Consider the following 24,309-nt stretch of genomic DNA (forward strand, 5'->3'; position numbering starts at 1 on the left):
CCAATCCGTCTTTTTCACGCTCTACTTAACTATATCTTGCATTGATCATTAATTTATCCGCAAAAGTTTTATTATATGCCTCAGACAATTTACGGTAATTGAATGAGGCTTGTTTATGTCTCACAAATTAGCAGACCCATATAAGACATTTTTGAGTCCATAAAATTTTAATCCACCAACTCTTGAGACCCAAAAAAAATAATCTTACACAATAGAAAATTTATTTTATCTTATCGATGTATATTCTTTAGAAGTGGTTTTGGTGGAGCTAGACTAGAAGATACTTATGATTGAAATTTTGTATTTTATCTTAAAGAAATTGTTAACAACATAAAAAATTAAAATTCAAAACTCATAAATTTTAAATTGGGAGGGGGAAGGGGAAATATAAGATGATGTTTGACCATTGTGTGTTTTGTCTGCATGCGTTAGAAGAGTAGATATTTTACAATTATGTTTGTACACCAAAAAACACAACAGAAGAAGTGAAGGACACTGAGTTGAGGTTCTGGCTGGCCTTATCTTCATGTAACTTTTCTTCTCTTCTGGTCTGGTGCATTTCATTCTTGTTTTCTTGAATTTTGAACTCTACTTCATTTGTCATTCATTCATTCATAGTTTCTTGAGCTCTGCAGCAGAAAAAGATTACATTTTTTTGTGTTTGTGCTCTCTTAGCTGGACTGAGATTATGTTAAGAATGAAATTAATAAGATGAAAAAAGAACATTAGATTGAGTAATCAAATCACATATACACTGAAATTAAAATTGGAATTGTTTGTCTGTTATGTAGTACTTGCCATTTTTGTCATTCACCTCATGTACTTACTACATGTGTTTGTCAGATGATAATGCAATTTTTTTTTAGTGTTGTACTGAATCATTGTCCCATCTTTGTGAGTATCTTCTTCACAGCTACGAATGCTGCTTCGAGGTTAGAGAAATTAGAAACCAATTTGCACCTAAGGGTGTGGCTTTGGCTTAGTGGTCAATGAAGTGGGTTGAGCGTCATGAGGTCTCGGGTTCAAATCTCTAAAAGAAACAACACACTAGGTGATTTCTTCTCATTTGTTCTAGCCTTGGTGGACAGAGTGAGTCACCTGGTACTTGTTGCTGGTAGGAGGTGATAGGCATCCCGTGAAACTAGTCAAGGTGTTTGCAAGCTGCCCCGGACACCACATTTATCAAATTATAATGTTTTTGACAACCTTATACACTTACTAGGAAATGAGGTTATGTTTGATTTGGAGTCATAGCATTGCATCATGTAGCAAATCAGTCAGCTCAATGTGCTGTCTTGTTTCTGATATCAAGCATGTGTTACCTTGTTCATGCGTCCTGTGATGCATTTGGAGCGTAGGACTTAGAAATTTTTTGTCTTCTGAGCTGCTGTTGTAGGTTGGTCTCTAAATGTCCATTGAATTATATCCTTTATGAACCAAGAATTAGTAAAGGTGGATTCAGATGGAAAGCAAGTGCCTCCAATGAAGTTCCCGTTGAGAAGTGGAAGCAAGATAGCATTTTCATTGATAGACGTGGCAGATTTAGACACTTTGATCACAAAAAAGTTTCACGGAAAAGATGTAGGTTGATGTTTAACGGCAGTAGTTTCATATATGTGTTTCTCCATCCTGATGCCAAATTCATGACTATTGTGCAGGTGGTTCTTTAAGGGGCAGAGGATGGAAATATGGATCTGGTTTTGTTGATGGTATATTCCCAGTTCTAAGCCCAATTGCTCAGCAAATTCTAACTTTTATAAAGACGGAAAAAGATCCAGAGAGGATTTGGTCTTCCTTGGATACTTTACGTCCCACCAATCACACCTGGGATGATCTAATCAATGTAGCAGTTCAACTTCGACTCAACAAGCAATGGGATCTGATCATACTGGTAAAGATCGTGTGTCTCGCGCCATTTTTTCATAATCTGGCTTCATTCAATTGTCTGTGTGTCCACATATTTATCCCTCAGATTGTCGTAGGATAAGTTTGTATGCCTACTCAATTGTCAATAGGATAAGTGTGCTATATCACTAACTATCCAATCATTCCAGCGTACAAGATGGAGCCTCGTTTAAATAAGTAATACTCCTTTGCAGATGTGTGAATGGATACTGTGTAGGAGCTCCTTTCAGGCAGATGTGATTTGCTACAATTTGCTCATAGAAGCTTATGGGCAGAGTTCACTTGTTAAGAAAGCAGAATCTACTTACCTGGCGCTTGTTGATGCTCGATGTATCCCAACTGAAGATACTTATGCACTTCTTCTAAAATCTTATTCCAAATGTGGGATGATAGAGAAGGCTGAAGCTGTCTTCTCTGAGATGCGGAAGAATGGCCTTCCTCCAAGTAAGTTTTCTTGTTTTTTCTATCTTCTGTTATACATACTATAGAATCAAATGGCATCATAATCGCAATGCTATGTTAGTGGAAACTTATAACTACTTTCTCTTGGGCCTATGTAAGCTCAAACTCAGCACCTATTGGGTCTAGACCATGTACGATGAACAAAAAGAACAAGCCTATTGCTCTTGTGTAAACTATATTTCTTATAAGTTTCACCAAAAAACTAAACGATATGAACACTTAGATTCCCCAATCACTTATTAGTGACTGTAGGTATTCTTTTTTGCTCAACTTGTGAGCTGTTTTTGTAGTTCTCATAGGTGAGTGAAGAAAGGTTCACAATTCTGCCCACACAAACGGAAACAGATGACTAAATAGAAGTTAGTTGGATCGGCCTTATGTGCCGTCCATATACTTTTAAGACTCAGCAGAATATGATCATTCAGCCATCTGCAGGTGCTCTTGTATATAATGCTTATATTGATGGGTTAATGAAGGGAAGGAATTCTCAAAAAGCATTGGCAATCTTCGATAGGATGAAGCGTGAAAGCTGCCAACCATCTACTGATACTTATACAATGCTGATCAATTTATATGGGAAGGTAATACAAGTAGTTAGTTTAACACTGTTTTTGATTTATAGACAGTTCTGGGAACAGTTCATGTGCTAACTCAAGATTTCTATGATGATGTTTTTCCATCTATCTGTCCATGTGTCTCAGTTGATTGAATGACTTATTGATTATGCAGGAAAATAAGTCCTACATGGCGCTAAAGATGTTCAATGAGATGAAAACTCAGAAATGTAAACCTAATATCTGTACCTACACAGCTCTTGTAAATGCATTTGCGAGAAGTGGCCTATGTGAAAAGGCTGAAGAAGTCTTTGAAGAGCTACAAGAAGCTGGGCTTGAGCCTGACGTTTACACCTATAACGCCTTGATGGAAGCTTACAGGTGAACACCACTAATGTTTCACTGTTGGGCTCCTCTTTAACTGTAATAAAATTGTCAAGATAATCCCATCAAACTCATCTTCCATTCCAGTATAAGCTTTAGATCATTATAGAAGATGTATATCAAGCCCTCTTCAACATGTACATTCTTCTATAGGTATTTTCAGAGTTATGCTTCCCTCTTCCACTAGTTCTTCTCTTACAAATTTTCTTATCTAAAGGAACTGAATTGATGTTATCGTCTAACAGTCGTGCAGGCTATCCTCAGGGTGCTGCAGAGATCTTTTCTCTCATGCAGCATATGGGCTGTGAACCAGACAGAGCTTCATACAATATCATGGTGGATGCCTATGGAAGAGCTGGTCTTCATGAAGGTATTTTTTTTCTCAATGTTAAAAAGGTGTTTCTCTCGCATTTAGTGACAAAATAGTTTAAGCTCATCTGGACAGCATGATAATTGCAACTTCTAAATGCATATTCATATAACAACCTAAATAAGGGAAGTTTTCAATATGAAATTGATGCCAAGTGAAAATGAAAAGTTCAAGAAACAAAGTGCTCTCAACGGTCTTAAGCAATCTGTTTCTGTCGATAACAAGTTTAGTGTCCATGGTCTTGTTGAATCCATATGCATCTTATGCAAGTTTCCTTTGTTTCTGACTGACTGTATCTTTTCATTTATCTAAACAATATATACTAGATGCACAAACCGTGTTTGATGAGATGACGAGGCCGGGGATAGCTCCTACGATGAAATCTTACATGTTACTCATATCAGCCTACTCAAGAAACAGTAACGTGTCAAAATGTGAAGAAATAGTGAATCAGATGCAGATATCAGGAGTGAAACTAGATACCTTTCTTCTTAACAGCATGCTCAACTTGTATGGTCGTCTTGGCCAGTTTGCAAAAATGGAAGAACTCTTGACTGTCATCGAAGCTGGACCATACATAGCCGATATCAGCACCTACAATATCTTGATCAATGCATATGGACGTTCAGGATTTATCGCGAAAATGGAAGAAGTTTTCCAATCACTTCCAGCTAAGAACCTGAAGCCAGATGTGGTCACATGGACCTCCCGTCTTGGAGCATACTCCAAAAAGAAACAGTACCAAAGATGCTTAGAAATCTTCGAGGAAATGATCGATGAAGGTTGCTATCCAGATGGCGGAACAGCCAAAGTGCTCCTTTCATCTTGCTCAAGTGAAGATCAGATTGAACAAGTTACAACAGTGATTAGATCAATGCACAAGAATGTGAAGACAGTAGAGTTAGTTTGAAATGACTTGTACAGTTTTCATGAAATTGCAATATTTGATGTGGAACTGTGGAAGTTAGAATATGGATATACCATCGAAAATCAAATCAAATATAAAATTTCAACTTAAAATCCAACTGTATTTGGCTTGATTTTCTTTGTACATTTTGCAAGAGATGATGGTTGATTTGGTTCAATATTAGGTAAAAATTGACCCAAACGGTACTCTTGAATACCATGATCAATCTTAGGTAAAAATCGAATCAAATCGACAACGTTTTCAAAGTTAGAAAGGAGAGAGTCTCCCTCCTGGTTTTCTTTCAAAGGTTCTCTTCTTTCAAAGGGGTAAAGTAGTGGCAGCTCCAGTATTAAGAATGTATGTAACAATCAACAACAACAAAAAACCTAGTGTAATCCCATGAGCGAGGTCTAGAAAGGATAGAGTCTACGCAAACCTAACTCCTACCCTGGTGAGGGTAGAGTGTACTCAGACACACCTGCCTGCAAAGTAGTAGAGAGGTTGTTTCCGAAAGACTCTTGCCTCGAATACGCAATACATAAGTAATATGGCCATGGCAAATAATAGGGAACCCATAATATAGCATTCAAAAAAGCACAGTAAATTACAAATGAGAAAAATCACAAGACAGACAACTACAGGAAAAATGCTACTGAACAGGGAAACAAGTGCAATGCACCAACCTATCACCAAGCCTATACGCTTGGAAACGAGACAACCCCCGTGTACTGTTCAACCACATCTCCCAATCATGTTACAATAATCTTCTCGAAATGCATAATTAGTACACGAAATTGTTCATGTACGCCTTACTATCGACTAATTATAAGTAACTATGGGCAGATAAATATAGTACAACACATTCGTGTGACAAAACACCCCAGGGTTATTCATGCTATAGCTGATTCCTTCTCCCTCCAAGTTGCGAGGACCTCATCAGTTCTAAACCGTTGAGTGAACGTTGATTCCTCCATTGGAGTTGATGCACCATTCGCATACTCTAGGAGACCGGTATAAGCAATCATTGCTCCATTGTCAACGCAGTATCTATCGTCAGTTGCAAACAAATTTCCGCCCCTCTCAGAGCACATAATTTGCATCATCTTTTGCAAGCGCTCATTGCATCCTACACCACCAACAATCAACACATCTTTCTTATCACAATGCGCCATGGCTCGTTCTGTTATCTCTACAAGCATCGCAAAGAGAGTTTCCTGCAAAGAGAAACAAAGGTCAGCCGGACTACACTCGTTATTTTTCAGCTTCTCCTCAGCTGTGGCTTCAATGAAGCTCAGTATTCCACTGAAGGAAACATCCATTCCCTTTACAACATATGGAAGTTCAATGAACTTTTCCCCTTTTTTCGCAAGCTGTTCAATGTTGTACCCAGGGCTAGGATCATTAGACAATGTAAGAACCCTAGCAAACCTATCCAAGCAATTCCCCACAGCAATATCAATCGTCTCCCCAAAAATCCTATACCGTCCTTCACTATACGCAATAACCTGAGTATTTCCACCACTCACATACAACACAACCGGGTCAACCGCCCCGGTTACGATTCGACCCATTTCAATGTGCGCAACACAGTGGTTGACCCCAACAATAGGTTTCTTCCATAGCTGAGATAGAACACGTACAACCACTGCCGAAACCTGCAGTGGAGCACCCATGCCAGGGCCTTTTGTGTAGCAGAGACAGTCAATTTCATCGGGAGTTACTCCGGCGGTATCTAGAGCGGATTTTACTAAGGGTAAGATGTGTTGGTGGTGATGCTGGGCGGTTTCACGGGGGAGAAAACCTTGGCCTGGCGGCGTTATGTAGGTGTGTCGTGGATTAGAAAGAATTGTGCCGTCGATTGCTACTACTCCGACGCCAATTTTGTTGGCGGAACCCTCGAACCCTAGGGCTATTAATTTCTTATCCTTCATTGCCGCCGTCGGAGGGTTAGGGTTTAGCAGTCAAATGAGCAGTGACGACAAGGGTTTGGTCTCTCTTCTACCAGAAGAATTGAACTTGTTTAGGAGACGAGGCCTAATACTCCTCCTATATTACACTAAACACCTCTATACTATAGCTTAATTGCGAATAGACCTCTTATGTTTTGTATAATATAATCAACAACATATAGGTCGGTGAAATTCTACGAGTAGGGTAGATTGTACATAAATTTTATCACTCCCCCGTTAAGCTTAAAAGGTTGTTTCAAAAAGACTCTCTGCTCAAGAGCAGGAAATCTAAGTATAAAAAACAATGTAGAAAACGTAGCAACTAACAAAGGAAGCAAGGCGAAGCCTATTAAAAAAACAACAAAATAATGAGATAAACGAAACACAATATATATCAAACGATGATAGATATCAAAAGTCTAACCCCTTGAAAAGCAAAAACTACTATGCAGTATCTACTAACCTTCTATCCTATTACCTGACCTCTACACCCTCTTATCTAAGGTCATGTTATCGGTAAGCTGAAAAATGCATCATGTCATGCCTAATCACCTCTCCCCGATACTTCTTTAACCTACCTTTACCACTCATCCGCTTCATTATATTCAACCTCTCACACCTCCTTATATCTATATATTGTGAAAATCATACATTATCTCAGTAAATTAAATTATTTATTTTCTTAAAAACAAAGGTTAAACTTTTTATATCATGAAGATCTTATATAAATGAAATTTCATCAAACTAAATATATTTAAAATAATTTTGAAAGTAAAGGATAAATTTAAAAACTCAAATAAAAAAGGAGAAATCTCTATAAAATTAATATTACAAATAACTTAATATATTTAAAGTGCAATAAAGTTATTACAACTTCAGTAAAACATCTATAAAATAATATAGGTGAAACCTGAAATTTTATTATTTTATAGAGATATTATTTAATCGATAAATTAATATTTATTAATTTAAAAAATGGTTTGAGATTTAATGAAGGTTAATTTTATTATATTAAAATCATTGTATCTTACTAATTATGTATCATATTTATTTAATTGTCACTATCATTCAAACAAAAGAGCATGAATGACAAGTGTGATTTTTGATGAATATATTCATTGGTTTGACCACAAAATGCATGGCAGACAAGTTTTGATTATGGTAGATAATTGTCTAGCCCATGATAGAAATATTGAAGGACTACAAAATGTTGAATTGTTTTTCTTGCCATCCAACATGACATCCAAAATTCAACCTTGTGATGCTGAGATAATAAAAGCTTTCAAGATGTATTATCGTAGGATATTAGAAAGCTATGAAGTGGGACAAACTGATCCAACAAAGATTAATGTTTTGGATGCTATCAATTTTCCAATCCCTGTTTGGACAACAAATGTTCAGCAAGAGACAATAGAAAATTGTTTTCGACACTATAAAATTCGTTCGAGGGATGCAATCTCAGAGAATTTGAATGAACTCACTTGTGAAAACGTCATTCATGAACTTGAGGTCATGATTAATGATCTCAATTACCACAATAAAATGGATGTCAATAACTTGTTGGATTATCCTGATGAAAGTGATACATGTTCAGAGGTCTAAAGCTTAGAAGAATTTATGGATACCATCGAAAAAAACAATGTTGATAATGAAGTTGAAGATGATACTATACATTTGGAACCAATTACGCATAAGGAAACACTTATCGCATCTAGAACTCTTCATATTTTTTATGATGCAGTTCGAAAAGACAACACCGAAGCTCTTGAATGCAATAAGAAAAGTTAGAAAAGAGCCTCAACTACATTTAAATTTTAAGAAAAAACAGAACACAATAGAATCATATTTCACTAAATTGTCTTATATATATTTGTACTTTTAAAGAATTACTCCCTCCGTTTCAAAAAGATTGATCTGGTTTGACTTGACACAAAGTTTAAGAAATTAAAGAAGACTTTTGAATCTTGTTGTCCTAAATTAAAGTTATGTCAAATATACAAAATTGCCCTTAATCTTGTGGTCTTAAACATGCCACGTGGAAAGCAAAAAGTAAAATGTTACCAAAAAAGGAAAGAGGTCATTTTTTTGAAACTGACTAAAAATGAAAGGAGGTCATTATTTGTGAAACGGAGGGAGTATTAATTTATGATATTAATAGGACCATATATTTATATAAGGGTCTTCTGAAAAAATATTACCTTATTATCTTATCGAAATTGGTGATTTTTTACATTTGCCCAAGTTGGGATCAGAAAAAATATTTTTAGAGAGATTATTAATTACCGAGTATTAATTTATAAAGGTTTTACAGTATTATTTAGTATATTTGTCAAAAGAAAATCTGATAAACAAAAGGTAGGAAACAGGATGTCTTCCATGAGACCCACCTCATGGAATCAGCTACCAACAAAAAATTCCAAGTGACACTCACCAACTTTGCTAAACAACTTTGTTGACACCTCAACCCACCAGCCACCATTGTCTTCCCTATTTTTATTGCTTCCACTTTCTTCTATAACTCTACTACTACTTGTACTATTTATTTTCCATTTTCCCCTAATACATACAAGTGTTGACACAGCTCTACATCCAAACCAGATACCTAAAAGAAAAATGGCTACAAAGTTGTGGGCTTCAAGGGCTGCTTCATATCTCAGGATCTCAGCATTTCACAGGGCTTTTGCCACTGGTAATGGAGTTATATTATTGTTTCTGGAATTACCCACTTACCCTTTTCTTCAAATGCTTTGAGCTATGTGGATCTTGGTTATGTAGTAATTTTTTTGTTCAAGAATTTGCTTGATCTGTTATTTTCTTGATTAAAGATCCGATTTTTGGAAGTGGGGTCCGGAGTTTGTGTGATTTCTTGGATCAGCAGAATGATTTGTTGGGTTTTTGATAGATTTGTATTTCATGTTTTTGATTTTGTACTCTTGTCACCTTTTTTTTTTTTTTAATATTATGGGGTGTATCCAGGATTTTAGCAGGGTGTTTATTTTGTATGGTGATGCTGATTGGGAAATGTTGATGTCCCTTGCTTTGTGCATTGTTTTTCTTTTCTATAATCAGTGGAAGGGTTATTGTGCTGTGGGTTTCTACTTTATTCTTGGTTATGCAATATGTCACCTTTGGTAGTCTGAAGTGTTTCAAGGTTGTTGTAGGGTATTGTGTGTTTTTTTTTTTTTTTTTTTGATAAATCTGTAGGGTATTGTGTGTTCTTCATTCTTTTTGCAGATGTTGATTGAGGACTGATTTTTTTTTTTTGCCCTGTGAATCTGTCTCTAATATGTATATGGATTTTTTATGATGTAGACTTGAGGGTTAATTTCTTAGACGGTGCTCAACTAATAGTTATTATCTCCTTGTTTCCAATTTTCTTCAACAAGAAAGTCAAAGATAGTAACTATTAGTTGAGTGACTCTCCGAGAAATCAAATCGGAGCTTGTGCTTATTTCTGATATATCATCAGTGATGTAGGATTGGAAGATACCCTTCGGGGTGGCCCAGTGGTTTGGGCTTGGGACTTTCATGTTGGAGGTCTCAAGTTTGAAACCCCTTGCCAGCGAAAGCAAGGGGGTTGCCTTCTGGGTCGAGCTCGTCGTGCCAGGCTTGCCTAGTGCAGGTTACCTCTCCTATGTGGTTTGCGAGCTATTGCATAGGAGCGGGGTTTTACCCTGTGCGCACCCAAAGGGTAGCGGTTGCGGGTTTCCCTTGTCATAAAAAAACCCGTAGGATTGGAAGATGGTAATGCAATGAGGATAAGAGCTCTTTTTAATTTTAATGACTAAATTTTTGGACGTTTTATAATTTGACTAACTTTGGGGAATGGTAGTAACTTGTCACACTGCATCAACAAATTCAGAGTAATCGTTTTCACTTCCATCTCTGTAAAATGCATCCATGTTTCTACTTGTTTTGTTTGCATTAATGTAATTCAAATAAAAGAAGTTCTAAAGCAGGTATCTATGAAGATAATTTGAATCATGTCCCATCATAATTGTTATTCTGTTCCTTCAAGTGCCGACCTCTCTATTAGCTGGTTGTGAACTGCAGATTCTCCAAGGTTTACAGGAATAGCTGAACAATTTTCTGTAGACTGTAACTATGTGAAATTCTCCAGTCACATGCCTTGTATCTTTCTCTGTCCTCTGTAGTTACACTGCAAAACTGAAGGCATCTTGTAGTACGGTATGACTTTTGTTCATAATATATGTAGAGAACATGCTAAATACCTATTCAGGTGCATTAGCTTAGCGGACGATCTGGATAGAGATGGCGAGCTATTTCTGTTGTTATAAGTTAAGTGTTGAGTTTGATTCATATTATATTGATTTAGGCATGTTTGATCCTTCCAGATATGAGTTGTAGGGAGCCTAGCTTAAATCTACAGTATCCTTCATTCCCTGAACCTTAAAAATAAGAAGGTGCCAAGGAAAATGAATTTAATAATAGCCTATTCCGATTGCTATGCGTTTTCATTGTCCAATTAAGTTGGACACAATGTTTATATGATTTTTTTTATGATAAGATGTGCTCGAAATATTTATACAGTCTAAATAATTATAAAGGATTATTTCTTTGTGCAACTTATGTTCATAGATGTTGTCAATATCCTGAACTATGGATATGCAAATTTTTGAGTGTTTTTGCTTCCTATCGTGTTGCTATTTATTGTTTGACTTCCATGTTTTGTCTGAATCCACTGATTTTAAAGAGTATAGTTTTGACAAAACCATAGAAACACTCGACTCAAAAGTCCCCCCCTTTGCATAATGTAGTAACAACCTATGGATGACTGGGATGTGCAGTTACATATGATTATGAATAACACCCTCTCTCCTTTCTGAGGTAAAAAGGAATAAACAAACAAACAAAAGTAATTTTGACCCAAAAGCAATTTATTTATTTTTTTAATAGAAGGAAAGTAACAAACAAAATTTGAAGCGTTGTCTGAATATGACTCGATGTGACAATGGTTGTGTGTTAAAAAATTTCTGCAGTGCCCAAGGATTTGAAGTACACAGAATCTCATGAATGGGTTAAAGTTGACGGTAATTCTGCAACAATTGGCATCACTGATCATGCTCAGAAACATTTAGGTGATGTTGTTTACGTTGAATTTCCTGAAGTTGGGTCTTCTGTGGAACAATTTGGCAGTTTTGGTGCTGTTGAAAGTGTCAAGGCTTCCAGTGATATCAATTCTCCTGTTTCAGGGAAGGTGGTGGAATTTAATGAGGAACTCAACAACGGTCCTGCTCTGGTGAGTATCATAGATCTATGATCTAATTGTGTAGCCATATAGGTTAGAATAAAATGATGAAGCTAGCATTCTGGTAGATGTTATTGCAATGTCGCATTTGAATTGATCTTTAGTGTTAGTTCTGGGGTACTTGCTTCAAGTCAGAGTAAGTAGAATATTTTCCATTATTCTATACCTTAGCCCAAGTAGGTTTTATCTTCAGTCAAAATTTAGCTCACGGAGGATTGCCCAAGTCCATATAAGTAGACTACCCATCCATTCCACATTGGTTGGTTGGGTCCCGTGGGACTCTAACCTACGCATTCATGTGTATATGTTTTTGTTGTCTACATTGGTGTGATCATCTCTGTCATGCATTCCTCCTCGTATATATAGTGTTGGTCTAGTATGAGAAGATGTACTTACTTGTGTGTACATCAATAGTGCGTCACAAGCTTTCTTAGCTCTATAAAACTGATATTGTGTTCCAAATGATCTCCCCCTTTTCCCCTCTGGTTCTTTTCCAAGAATATTTTTAGTTGATTGTAACTTGTAAGTTGGGAATGTATAAGGTCCAAAATGAGTGAAATGGATAATGAGGATTCACATTGCTCAAACTAATCTGGGATTGAGGCGTAGATAGTTGTTGTACCCTTGTACTACTGCCATAAAAGTTGAAGTGCAGATTCGCTAGTCTGCAGAGACTACACTAATAGGTCTAAGCTCTATGAACTTCTAAAATCTATTATTAAGCTACTCTACAGAATAAACTTTATTCTGTACATCGTGAGAGTTAATAACTTACAAGTTTATTTGAGAATATGTGACTTACTAGAATCTGGTACGTCAATAGTCCTCCACCTTCCTAAACACGTTGTCAAAATATGGATATTTATAGCTCAACTCCACAAGAGTAGTATCTGGACCTTTTGCTGAATTCAATCATCAAGCGTTCTTTATTTTTGTTCAGCTGTATGATATTGTTTCACGTTTCATCTTTACTTGTTCGTATATGGTATGTGATCAAATGTGCAATTTGTTAAATTTAGATCAATGCGAACTGCTATGAACAAGGATGGATTTTGAAAGTTGAGATGAACAAACCCGAAGAGGTCAAAGCATTGATGGACCCTGACCAGTATACCAAATTTTGTGATGAGGAAGACGCGAAGCACTGATTTGAAACCTCACCAAAGTTGAGCAAGAACACAATTTCCTGCAGGAATTTTTCACAATGCATAAAGAGGCTTTATTCCTATGCCCCGGAAGCTGGATACTAGTAGTGCTATTTTGTCTTCTCTGTCTTTGCAAATAATTCAGTGTTTTTGGATGTTGAACTTCATTTAGGTTAAATTCAAGTTTTTCATCTCTTCTGGCATTGCATTTATAAATTCCCAAACACCTTTCACAATATTTTTTTAAGGCAAAGTTGATGTGGTAAATGGTTTTCCTCAATATGACATTAATGTTGAATGGTGCTTTTAACAATCCCCTTTTAGATCACCTTTAAGCAAGTCTTATGGTGTTTGTTTGGTTGCTTGATAGAGTTATGTGAAGTTTAGTTATTTATATTTTACTTATTCTATCTTGTATTTGGTATAAAATATCCTTCGTGATTATACATGTAGTAGTATGTCGAATTTTATACAGCAATTAAAATGGTACTAATAAATAGAATAGTAGTTATATTAATTTTAATACATAAATAATTCACTTTCTAACTAGGTGACACCTTACTCATTCAACATGAGTATTTTTCATGTCTTATTTAATATATGAGCAATTTTAATCCTTTAAATTTTCCAAATAAAATAACCTTCATGAAATATTTAACAAACTCTAACGAAAAGATTTGACGAAAATTGTTTCACTAAAAAAGATGAGTATATTTAAGAACTTACGGGTGTGTTTGGTATGAAGGAAAACATTTTCCGGAAAATGTTTTCCAATTTTCTCATGTTTGGTTGGGCTAAATGTTTTGGAAAATGTTTTCCAAATCAACTCATTTTCCTCAAATTTAAGGAAAATGACTTCCCTTCTAAACTTAAGGAAAACATTTTCCAAAACTCTCTTCCAACTTTAAATTACAATTATTTTTTGTTTAAAAATCAATTTATTCCTCAAACCACCCCCCCCCCCCCAAAAAAAAAATAAAAATAAAAATTTAAAGCTTATTTTTAAATTCAATTTTTTTACCCCACCCTCAAAAAAAAATTGAGTTTGTTTTAAAAAAATATTTACAAATTCAAATTTTCATTTTTTCACCCTACCCTTGACCCCCCCCCCCTCCCACAAAAAATTTAAGTTTGTTTTTAAAAAATATTTTTAATTTCAAAATTTCATTTTTTCACCCCTAGAACCCCCACCCACCCACCCCCCCTCCCCAAAAAAAAATAAAATTTCAAGTTTGTTTTTAAAAAATATTTTCAATTTCAAAATTTCACCCCCTACCCTCGACCCCCACCCACTCACCCACCCCCTACCAGCCCCCCACCCCCCTTCCAAAAAAAAAATAAAAATTTCAAGTTTGTTTTTAAAAAATATTTTCAATTTCAAATTTTCATTTTTTCACCCCTACTCTCGACCCCCACCCACCCACCCCCTACCAGCCCCCCCCACCCCCAAAAAAATAAAAATAAATTTCAAGTTTGTTTTTAAAAAATATTTTCAATTTCAAAATTTCAGTTTTTCACCCCTATCCTCGACCCCCACCCACCCACCCCCTACTAGCCCCCCCCCCCACCCCCAAAAAAAATTTTAAGTTTGTTTTTCAAAAATATTTTCAACTTCAAAATTTCAATTTTTCACTCCTACCCTCGACCATCCCCCCCTTCACCCACCCCCTACCACACCCACCCCCCAAAAAAAATTTAAGTTTGTTCTTAAAAACTATTTTCAATTTCAAAAATTATTTTCTACTCTAGTAAAAATAAAAGATATTTCTCAAAAATATTTTTCATTCATAAATCAAACACTAAAAATCTTTTCCGGAAAATATTTTCTACTCACCAACCAAACATGAGAAAATAAGTCAAAAATCAACTTGTTTTCCTGGAAAACATTTTCTAGGAAAACATTTTCCATGGAAAACATTTTCCTTCATACCAAACACACCCTACATGTAGAAAAATAGTTTTTGTCATTTACTTGTATTTTCCTGATATTTTTAGTCAACTTTTTTCTACAATCCTCTTTAAATCTAACCACTAAAAAAAAAATTCATTTTTAAAAGAAATAAAAAAAAATCACTTTTGGAAAAATATGAAGGATGTAAACTGATTAAAAAGTATACTTTAAAGGACCATTTTATATTTATCCATACATAAGGTACCATTTTCATCATTTCTCAAACCTGGCCAGAGTTAAAATGTTTTAGCTCTTTCATCTCCCCCCTCTTCCTCTTCAGTCTTTACCCCTAAAATCTCCACAGCCTGCAAAACCTCATCCCCCTCCCCCCCCCACCCCCACCCCACACCTTCTCCTTACAAGATGTCCCTCTCAATGTTTTCACCTTTATACTCTCCTTTAAAGTTTTCTTTCAAGGTAACTCTCTCATAATACAGTCAATTCTTTGTAAAAATGTTAAAGTTGTTGTTTTTAGCTGATTTTTTGTATAATTTTTGTTCTTCGACTTGGGTTTTCAGGAAGAAAAAGGAAAGGGTAATTCTTGGGCATTGAGGCAAAGTTTAGGGAAGAAGAAATTGATGGTGGTGAGAGCTGGCCCAAAGAGGATAGCTTTTGATAAAGAATGCAGAAAAGCTTTACTTTCTGGTATCAATAAGCTTGCTGATGCTGTTTCTGTCACTTTAGGACCTAGAGGTATAATGGGTTTTCCCGCTTCTTTGAAAAAAATTTAGACTTGTTTGCTTATATCATTTATAATTGGTCTATATTTCCAGTTTAATTCATATATAGACATTAGAGGAAATGGAAAATGAAGATGATGGGAACAAAGTTGTTGGCTAATTTTGATCCTGAGTCAAAATTGTGTGCTCAGGTGAGCCGATCCGACCTAGTTAGGAGAGGTTAATAGTTTGTTCGGCCAAATTTCTAAAATCAGCTTATTTGGAAAAGTGTTTTTCAAAAAAGAACAACAGCAACATGCCCCCGTGAAATCCCACAAAGTGCTTGGAGTGTGTAGAGTGTACATAGACCTTAGCCCTGCCTCGTGGATGTAGAGAGGCCGGTTTTTGAAGTTCCTCGGCTGAAGTGTGCTTATCACAAAAGTACTTTTGTTAAGAAATAGATTGTGGCCAATAAATTTAAAAAACACTTTTGCTCGTTTGGCCAAGCTTCCTAAAAGTGTTTCTAAGTGTTTTTGAAAAGCACTTATTTTCTCCCCAAAAGTTTGATCAAACACCTCACTTTTTAAAAACAAGCATTTTTTGGTAAAAATAAGCACTTTTAGCCACCCAAAAGGTTGGCCAAACAAGCTATAAGAAAGAAATTAAAAATAAAAGATCCTCTAATTTTGTTGTGATTGTTAACAGAAATTAAAGAATAACTTCTTCTCTTGTCTTCTGAAAAGAAGAGGAGCTCTTTTCAATGTTATAAGCACAGAAACATATTACTTCCTCCTAGAATACAGTTTATTGAATGACATTTAGTTTGTGAAACAAAACCCTTAGAGTAGGATATGCAACAACTTCTTGGTGGCAATTTTCTTCAGGTTAAGGTACACAATATTTGTTCAATCTTATGTCTAGGGCAAGGCATTGATTTTTCTAATACTTGTGTTAGAGTGATTGTTTGGATTACCCCATTAAAATTGTGGGGAAAAAAACTTTTAGTGGTTTCCTCAAAAAGTTGTGTTCTGTATATTGATTTTTGAAAATTATTTACTTAGCCTTATGACATGAGTTCTCTCTTATCAGTTGTACATCCTTTGTGCAACTGATATATAATGTTACCTTTCTAAAAAAATAAGATTGGAAGAAATTAGTTGGTTTGCACTTTTGGTTCCATCAAATATGTATGAGGAACTTGTTTTTAGACATAGCATATATGCTGTCTGCCTGCTTGTTTTGGATTGCGATGATTGTGTGGCAAATTATGCAGGCCGCAACGTAGTTCTCTCTGAAGCTGGGGGACTGAAAATAATTAATGATGGTGTTACCATAGCTCAAGCCATAGAACTTCCAGATACAATTGAAAATGCTGGAGCCACACTTATCCAAGAGGTTATTAGTTGAGCCTGACACTGAGCATGATTTGGGTTTTTGAATAGTGTTTGAGAAATTCTTAATTTTGGAAATATTTTTTATCTATTGCAGGTTGCAACTAAGACCAACAGGTTAGCTGGTGACGGCACAACTACTGCAATTGTTTTGGCTCGTGAGATGATCAAAGCTGGGTTGTTAGCTGTTGATTTTGGGGCTAACCCTGTATCTATGAAGAAAGGTATGGATCAGACAGTAAGAGAGCTGGTCAAAACTTTGAAGATGAAAAGTCATCCTGTTAGAGGAAATGATGATATAAAAGGTAACTTGCTTTATTCTTTACATTATTCAACTCAGGGAATTTCTCATTCACTTCAAAAAATAATAATTAAGGATTTGATCTCTCTCTCTTCTTACTATTTGCAGCTGTAGCTTCAATATCAGCTGGAAATGACGAGTTCATTGGCAGTTTGATTGCTGAGGCAATTAAGAAGATTGGTCCTGATGGAGTGATATGTATTGAGTCTTCCTCATCAGCTGAAACGTCAATCATGGTTGAAGAAGGAATGAAGGTAATATCTGCTTCAAAGTGTTACTTTTTTACTTCAATTTCTGTACTGAGAAATAAGCTATAAGGTAAAACATGATCCCTCGTGAACTTTTCCAAGACTTTCAGGTTTGAAGTAAATCTGAAAGCTCTAACAAAGTGCCTACTAAGAGAATTAACCTCTAGTTATCCATTTATAATTTTTAGCTAATTTCACCACTTCATATGTAAAATTCTTTTTCTTCCATTTGTTTTCATTATTTTCTTGATTTGTATTCAGGCATTCTTTTCCTACAGATTGACAAGGGGTACATGTCACCTCATTTCATCAACAATCCCGACAAATCTATAGTAGAGTTTGAAAATGCCAAAGTTCTGGTAACCGATCAAAAGATATCTAGTGTCAAAGAAATTGTTCCTTTGCTAGAGAAGGCCACTCAGCTGAGTGTGCCACTGCTGATTTTTGCTGAGGACATTTCAAAGCAAGTGCTAGAAACACTAGTCATTAACAAGATGCAAGGAATGCTCAATGTTGCTGTTGTGCAATGTCCAGGATTTCGAGATGGAAAGAAAGGTGTATTACAAGACATTGCCATGTTGACAGGTGAACCAAATACTTTATTCTGAATTATCGAAATAGGTTAATACATGTGCCCAAACCCAAAAAAAGGGTGTTGAAATGGAGAGAGTGAACATTAGTTTTAACTTTAAACTCATCTTGAGGATAGATTAGAAACTAGGTGATATCCACAGTGCATGTGTACACAATTTTCTGGAATGCTTCAGTACAAATGCATTGATTTTAAGTTGGCCAAATCAGTTATTTCTGTAATGTACGTTGCTCGATCAATGCTCACAAAAGAGGCTTGCCCTTAACCACTAATACTTTTGTATGCTGTATTGGATTCTCAAGACCTAGTGTTGCCCCAAGTGAAAATTTTCTGCGAAGATCTCCTTTACCATGACATCTAACTGGCATTATTATAATGCAATTAGGTGCTGATTTTCTTTCTGGAGACTTAGGCCTGACTCTTGAAGGTGCAACCTCCGATCAGCTTGGTATTGCTCGGAAAATAACAATAACAAGCAACTCTACAACCATCGTGGCTCACCCCTCGACAAAAGCTGAAATACAGGCCAGAATAATGCAGATAAAGAAGGATCTTGCAGAAACAGATAATAAAACTATATCAGAGAAGCTTTCACAAAGAATAGCAAAACTCTCTGGTGGTGTGGCTATATTGAAGGTCTGTATTAATTAAGGTGTATTGTTTTGGATCAAACATCCCTATACAACCATTAATAATATATTTGAACCTTATCCTGCTGGTTGTATCTGTTATACTCAAGTTCACCTCCAGATTTCTGTAATTTCAAAAGTGAATAAATTTTAAATGTATAATTGACTTCTAAAGCAGTTAAAATGGTTCAAATTGCTAGGAATGAGATGTTTGTATCCTTGCACTTATATATTTGTTTATCTCTTGAAAAACATCTGGTCTGATAAGATCCCGTATGAGTTCAGGTAGGAGCACATACTGAAACAGAACTGGAAGACCGAAAGCTGAGAATTGAGGATGCAAAAAGTGCCACATTTGCTGCCATGGATGAAGGAATAGTGCCTGGTGGTGGTGCCACTTTTATTCATCTTTCTGAACAAGTACCCTTGATAAAAGAATCTTTTCAGGATCCAGATGAGCAGATCGGTGCTGACATAATAGGAATGGTACGACATATTGCATTCCTCAATTTGAACATACTTGCACATTTAGTGGGCTAGTTCTCTAATTGAGAAGAGGGTAAGAAAGGATCAAATATTGGTAGCTTCTCGTTTTACAAGTTGGACAAAGAAACATATGCATTTGTTTATTGTTGTGTACAGGTTTATTTGCTCTCCGACTACTATATTTAGCTTCTTTGCTCTCCTATATGTTTTCCCTTTAAAAAAGAACCTAACTTAAGTCAGTAGAGACATTTGAATTTTGAAGACTCTTTCTGGACTCATGAACAACTTTTCTAGCTTCCAGAATTCAATGGTCTACAATACTTTTCAGGCACTTCTTGCACCAGCAAAGCTAATAGCTGCAAATGCAGGAGTGGATGGAGATACAGTTGTGGAAAAAGTTAGAGGTTGTGACTGGAAAATGGGGTATAATGCCATGACTGGAAGATATGAAGACCTTCTTGCTTCTGGTATTATTGATCCTTGCCGTGTTTCACGATGTGCCCTTCAGAATGCTGTCTCTGTTGCCGGTATAGTCCTAACTACTCAAGCAATAATGGTAGAGAAAACCAAGGAGCCCAAACCGCTTGTTCCTCATATTCCTGGTATAAGTCCTTAAAAGGATGAAGGATAAACCTTGGTCAAAGCACTGGACAAGGAAGTTCCAATTTATGATGATGTCTTAAAAGGCAAGCTCTGGTTTGCCACTTTGACTTGGATGAGACATTGGAAAGAGTTGAAATTCTTGTTTCCAGCTGATACTAGAGATTGTGCTCATTGCAGATAAAATTGCTTCCAGATACGAGCATTTTCTAGCCTTGATTCTTGGTAGGAAAATATAGTTAATCCTCAACCATACAGGAACTGCTTTGATCCCAATAGCACACGGTCATCTTGTTTCAGTAGTACTTGTTCCTGCAGGCAGAGGATCGTTATTTTCAGGTTTCTATCAGTAGTTTCGATCAGTGGGATACGATTATACCAAATGCCTTGAAGCAAAGATGAATAGTTTCTATTAGTAGTAAACTGCTGCATGTTGTTGTAGGTTTGATATGAAAGGATATGAAATTAGAATTCCATATTATGAATAGGGCTAATATCAAAATTTCAACTTTTTAGTTTTTACACCCCAAACCCCTCCCCCTTCTTTATCATTTTTGTTTTTCAGTTTGATTTTGCATGTTTTGGGTTCATTCTGGACTTCATGGTGTAACAATAACTATATAGCTGTTTAGTAAAACTAATGTCTAAAAATATCTCTGTGGTAATGCAAACTGAACTCATGGCCATATAATCAAATCTCATTTTGTATGTAAATGTTCTTATTGAAGCCTTGCAGGCAGTAGGCCCTCCACTTTAGTAGTCTTGGTGGCACCAACAAGGCAATTAAAATATCAAGAACATCCGGATTGTGTCCGGTACTTTCAAAAAATTTCATGTATGGTTGGTCAAAATGTGTTCGGAATTTTTTCTTCTAGCAAAATAAGCTTTTTAATTAGTGCTTAATAAGTGGCATTCCACGTTGATCCACCCCTAACACCACCCTAAATTTGACTCTCGATCCCACCCTATAGTGTTTGTTTCGATTATATATAAATGTTTTTGTGACAATATTTTCTGCTTACTTCCAAACATCAAGAAATAAATAAGAAAACTACTTGGAATATTTCAGGAAATATTTTTCGTCTTTATTTCTCTCAATAAAAAACACCTACTTTGGGCTCAAATACTTGTATTAAATAAACAAATAATTTAATGTGGATTGCCGTAACTATAAAATATCATTCCTTCTAAGTAGTAAAATTATTTTTACTATTTCATAACACAAAATTCCTTTGAAATATTAATAATGTTAAATGTATTCAGCATCATATCTAGGACATTTATGAATATTTTTAGTTGATTCAAGTATGTTTTAACCATATAGAGTAATGTTCACATAATCTCATCTACTATGATCCATTACGATCTGTATATATATTTTTTCCCCAAGAACTAACTTTCATCTTCACTAGAGTACTGTGATAGAAAATAAATACAGTTAAACCTCATTTGTTGCAACGATATTTTACTATTAACGTCTAATTTTTTTTGGAATCGATTTTTCATTTTATATTTTACTTCTCTATAGTAACATTCTATCTATAACAACAATGACATTCATTATAGCAATACACTTACGTAGCCTTCCGTTATGATTTTATACCCAAAATATAAATGTAAATGTAAAAAGTTATAAAAACCTCAATAAATATTAGAATTGAATCCATAATTTTAATATTAAATGAGTTCAATGCTAAAAAACCTTAAAATTAAATTCCAAATATCTCAAATAATAAGGAATTGAACCTTAATAGTATGGCTGCTGAAAAAAAAAAGATTTAGGATGGCAGTATGCATTTAATTTAGCTCCTAATTTTCAGAAACTAAAAACATTATCCTATGAGATTTCAAATGTTTGTTAAATAAAAGCTAGAGTCTAACCAACAATAACATATTTAATATAATGTTACTCTGATAATTTTACTCTGGAGGTAATTGTAGACATTGAAATTTTGCGGACTCTATAAGATGTCAATTCGAATTGGAATCTAGAAGGTGTGTTCAGTTTCAGTTAGAGTTATTGGAGGCTACCCAACCCTAAACCATATAGTTTATGCCTATATAAAGAGTACTAAGTTCTCTTAAAAGGCATCTCAAAATATCCCATAAACTCTTGGGTATTTTTAAAGATCAGGATCTCGAAAATTTCATAAAGAGATCGAGATCTCGAAAATTCCATAAAGAGATCGAAATCTCAAAAATTTCACTACAAATCCATGGAATATTCATAAAGAGATTAAAATCTCAAATATTCCGCACAATCATGGAATGTTTATAAAGAGATCAAATCCAAATCATCTTAATTTGAGAAATATGCCACTAACGGCCCTCGAATTATGAAGATCAAGTCCAAATCATCCTGGTTCGAGAAATATGCCACTGACGGCCCTCGAATTATGAAAATCAAGTTCAAATCATCCAAGTTCGAGAAATAAGCCACTAACTACCCTTGAATTATGTAGATCAAGTTCAACTCATCTTAGTTTGAGAAATACGTCTTTAACGACCTTCAAATTATGTAGATCAAGTCCAAATCATCATAGTTTGAGAAATACACCGCTAACGACCTTCAAATTATGTCAAAATCATCTTAGTTTGAGAAATACACCACTAACGACCCTCAAATTATGTAGATCAAGTCCAAATCATCTTTAGTCGAGAAATACGCCACAAACGGCCCTCGAATTATGGATAAATATCTTATGAGAGAAGAATCAAGGGATTTACAGAATTGTATCTGCATTGATTTATCAATAAAATATTCATGTTTCTTCAGATTTTATTTGTGTGGTTTATTTATTTTTCATAAATTTAAAATTTGTTGCAAACAAATTGGCACGCCCAGTGGGACCAAATCTGCCCTTCATCTCTTCTCTCATAAGTCAAATCTGAAAATTTGAAGCTGCAAAGGTGGAAGAATGAGTACTTCAAGCTTCGTCTTTGAGTTTCATCGAGTCTACACTCCGACAAGCCTTGAAGCAGGGGTCATTTGTAGACATTGAAATTTTGCGGACTCTACAAGACGTGTTCAATTCGAATTGGGAATCTAGAAGGTGTGTTCAGTTTCAATTAGAATTCTTGGAGGCTACCCAACCCTAAACCCTATAGTTCATGCCTATATAAAGGGTACTAAATTCTCTTAAAAGGCATCTCAAAAAATTCCATAAACTCTTGGGTGTTTTTAAAGATCAGGATCTCAAAAATTCCATAAAGAGATCGAAATCTCAAAAATTCGACTACAAATCCATGGAATATTCATAAAGAGATTAAAATCTCAAATATTCCGCACAATCATGGAATGTTTATAAAGAGATCAAATTCAAATCATCTTAATTTGAGAAATATACCACTAACGGCCCTCGAATTAGGAAGATCAAGTCCAAATCATCCTGGTTCCAGAAATACGCCACTAACGGCCCTCGAATTATGAAAATCAAGTTCGAGAAATACGACACTAACAACCTTCGAATTATGTAGATCAAGTCCAACTCATCTTAGTTTGAGAAATACGTCACTAATGATCTTCAAATTATGTAGATCAAGTCCAAATCATCATAGTTTGAGAAATACACCACTAACGACTTTCAAATTATGTCAAAATCATCCTACACCACTAACGGCCTCAAATTATGTAGATCAAGTCCAAATCATCCCTGGTCGAGAAATACGCCACAAATGACCCTCGAATTATGGATAAATATCTTATGAGAGAAGAATCAAGGGATCTACATAATTGTATCCGCATTGATTTATCAATAAATTATTCATGTTTCTTCAGATTTTATTTGTGTGGTTTATTTATTTTCCATATGTTTAAAATTTGTTGCAAACAGTAACATTGGCAGAGTTGAGATTTGCATTGAGTGGATTCACAATATGAAGAAGTAAACATACAAAAAAAAAGCGAAAGGAGGTTCAACATTTACTATATTCTCATATAAAAAATTTAGTATATATAAACAGTATAATTTTTCGTTAAAGAAATTTTTTTCGAACCCCTCAACTCTATCTAGCTCCGCTCCGAACCCTATGCCACTAGTCCACTACCAGCCCGCTTGATAGATCAGTTAACTTATGAACTGAAATTGCATAGCATATGCGTTTTACTTCTTGTTTGTACTTCCCAAAAAGATGTACATTCTAGCACTTTTTTAAACAATAAAATTTTTAAAATATAAACAGAGCACTAATCAAGGTCTTCAAAAGCTAAAGTTTTCTTGAGTATGTCAGGTAAATATGGGTCAAGTAATATAGGATATTTTCAACTTTTATTGAAGTTACATAGGAAGTACCATTTTAGAGCAGTGACGAATGTAGGATTTTCACTAAGAAATTTGAAAAAAGGAAAATGTTGTGCATGAATTTGAAGTTGAAAAATCAAGGTGAATTTTGGACCCCTATATATAATTGTCTTATATATACTATATAATTTTTTGTCGAGGGAATTCAGATAAACGCTCTGACAACCTCTAGATCGGTCCTAATGAGAAAATATTTAGAATTTACA

The 24,309-nt window shown here is 35.3% G+C and overlaps 4 protein-coding genes across 4 annotated transcripts; 3 read left to right on the forward strand and 1 right to left on the reverse strand.

Annotated features, from left to right (window-relative positions):
- The first annotated feature begins 492 nt into the window (after positions 1-492).
- LOC125836301 (pentatricopeptide repeat-containing protein At2g35130) lies at positions 493-4,627 on the forward strand. The gene is made up of 8 exons (XM_049515483.1): positions 493-528; positions 1,397-1,581; positions 1,659-1,891; positions 2,100-2,349; positions 2,803-2,948; positions 3,097-3,302; positions 3,551-3,675; positions 4,002-4,627. Coding segments are annotated over exons 1-8 (1,731 nt in total). The 5' UTR covers positions 493-526; the 3' UTR covers positions 4,586-4,627.
- Positions 4,628-5,143: 516 nt separating this feature from the next.
- On the reverse strand, positions 5,144-6,597 carry LOC125836304 (uncharacterized). The gene has a single exon (XM_049515490.1). It carries the CDS (start codon positions 6,511-6,513, stop codon positions 5,473-5,475), a length of 1,041 nt encoding a protein of 346 aa, XP_049371447.1. The 5' UTR covers positions 6,514-6,597; the 3' UTR covers positions 5,144-5,472.
- A 2,374-nt stretch (positions 6,598-8,971) lies between these two features.
- Positions 8,972-13,138, forward strand: LOC125836311 (glycine cleavage system H protein 2, mitochondrial). The gene is made up of 3 exons (XM_049515494.1): positions 8,972-9,220; positions 11,532-11,791; positions 12,820-13,138. The coding sequence occupies exons 1-3, from the start codon at positions 9,145-9,147 to the stop codon at positions 12,946-12,948; spliced, it is 465 nt and encodes a 154-aa protein (XP_049371451.1). The 5' UTR covers positions 8,972-9,144; the 3' UTR covers positions 12,949-13,138.
- Positions 13,139-15,208: 2,070 nt separating this feature from the next.
- LOC125836300 (chaperonin 60 subunit alpha 2, chloroplastic-like) lies at positions 15,209-20,324 on the forward strand. The gene is made up of 9 exons (XM_049515482.1): positions 15,209-15,313; positions 15,415-15,589; positions 16,829-16,950; positions 17,044-17,251; positions 17,356-17,501; positions 17,774-18,080; positions 18,473-18,723; positions 19,002-19,202; positions 19,531-20,324. Exons 1-9 carry the CDS (start codon positions 15,260-15,262, stop codon positions 19,816-19,818), a joined length of 1,752 nt encoding a protein of 583 aa, XP_049371439.1. The 5' UTR covers positions 15,209-15,259; the 3' UTR covers positions 19,819-20,324.
- The last annotated feature ends 3,985 nt before the right edge of the window (positions 20,325-24,309 follow it).

This window comes from Solanum verrucosum, unplaced genomic scaffold (assembly GCF_900185275.1).
Source record: "Solanum verrucosum unplaced genomic scaffold, falcon-dt-bn FXZP01000278.1, whole genome shotgun sequence".
Lineage (NCBI taxonomy): Eukaryota > Viridiplantae > Streptophyta > Magnoliopsida > Solanales > Solanaceae > Solanum > Solanum verrucosum.

What these genes read in the sequence shown, in the direction of transcription:
- LOC125836304 (XM_049515490.1), bottom strand. Translation starts at nt 6,513, where the DNA reads ATGAAGGATAAGAAATTAATAGCCCTAGGGTTCGAGGGTTCCGCCAAC.
- LOC125836300 (XM_049515482.1), top strand. Translation starts at nt 15,260, where the DNA reads ATGTCCCTCTCAATGTTTTCACCTTTATACTCTCCTTTAAAGTTTTCT. An exon ending in GAGCCACACTTATCCAAGAG is followed by an intron (nt 16,951 to 17,043) that starts GTTATTAGTTGA and finishes TATCTATTGCAG; the next exon opens with GTTGCAACTAAGACCAACAG. An exon ending in GTGCTGACATAATAGGAATG is followed by an intron (nt 19,203 to 19,530) that starts GTACGACATATT and finishes AATACTTTTCAG; the next exon opens with GCACTTCTTGCACCAGCAAA.
- LOC125836301 (XM_049515483.1), top strand. An exon ending in GAAGAATGGCCTTCCTCCAA is followed by an intron (nt 2,350 to 2,802) that starts GTAAGTTTTCTT and finishes AGCCATCTGCAG; the next exon opens with GTGCTCTTGTATATAATGCT. An exon ending in AAGAGCTGGTCTTCATGAAG is followed by an intron (nt 3,676 to 4,001) that starts GTATTTTTTTTC and finishes AATATATACTAG; the next exon opens with ATGCACAAACCGTGTTTGAT.
- LOC125836311 (XM_049515494.1), top strand. Translation starts at nt 9,145, where the DNA reads ATGGCTACAAAGTTGTGGGCTTCAAGGGCTGCTTCATATCTCAGGATC. An exon ending in TCACAGGGCTTTTGCCACTG is followed by an intron (nt 9,221 to 11,531) that starts GTAATGGAGTTA and finishes AAATTTCTGCAG; the next exon opens with TGCCCAAGGATTTGAAGTAC. An exon ending in TCAACAACGGTCCTGCTCTG is followed by an intron (nt 11,792 to 12,819) that starts GTGAGTATCATA and finishes TGTTAAATTTAG; the next exon opens with ATCAATGCGAACTGCTATGA.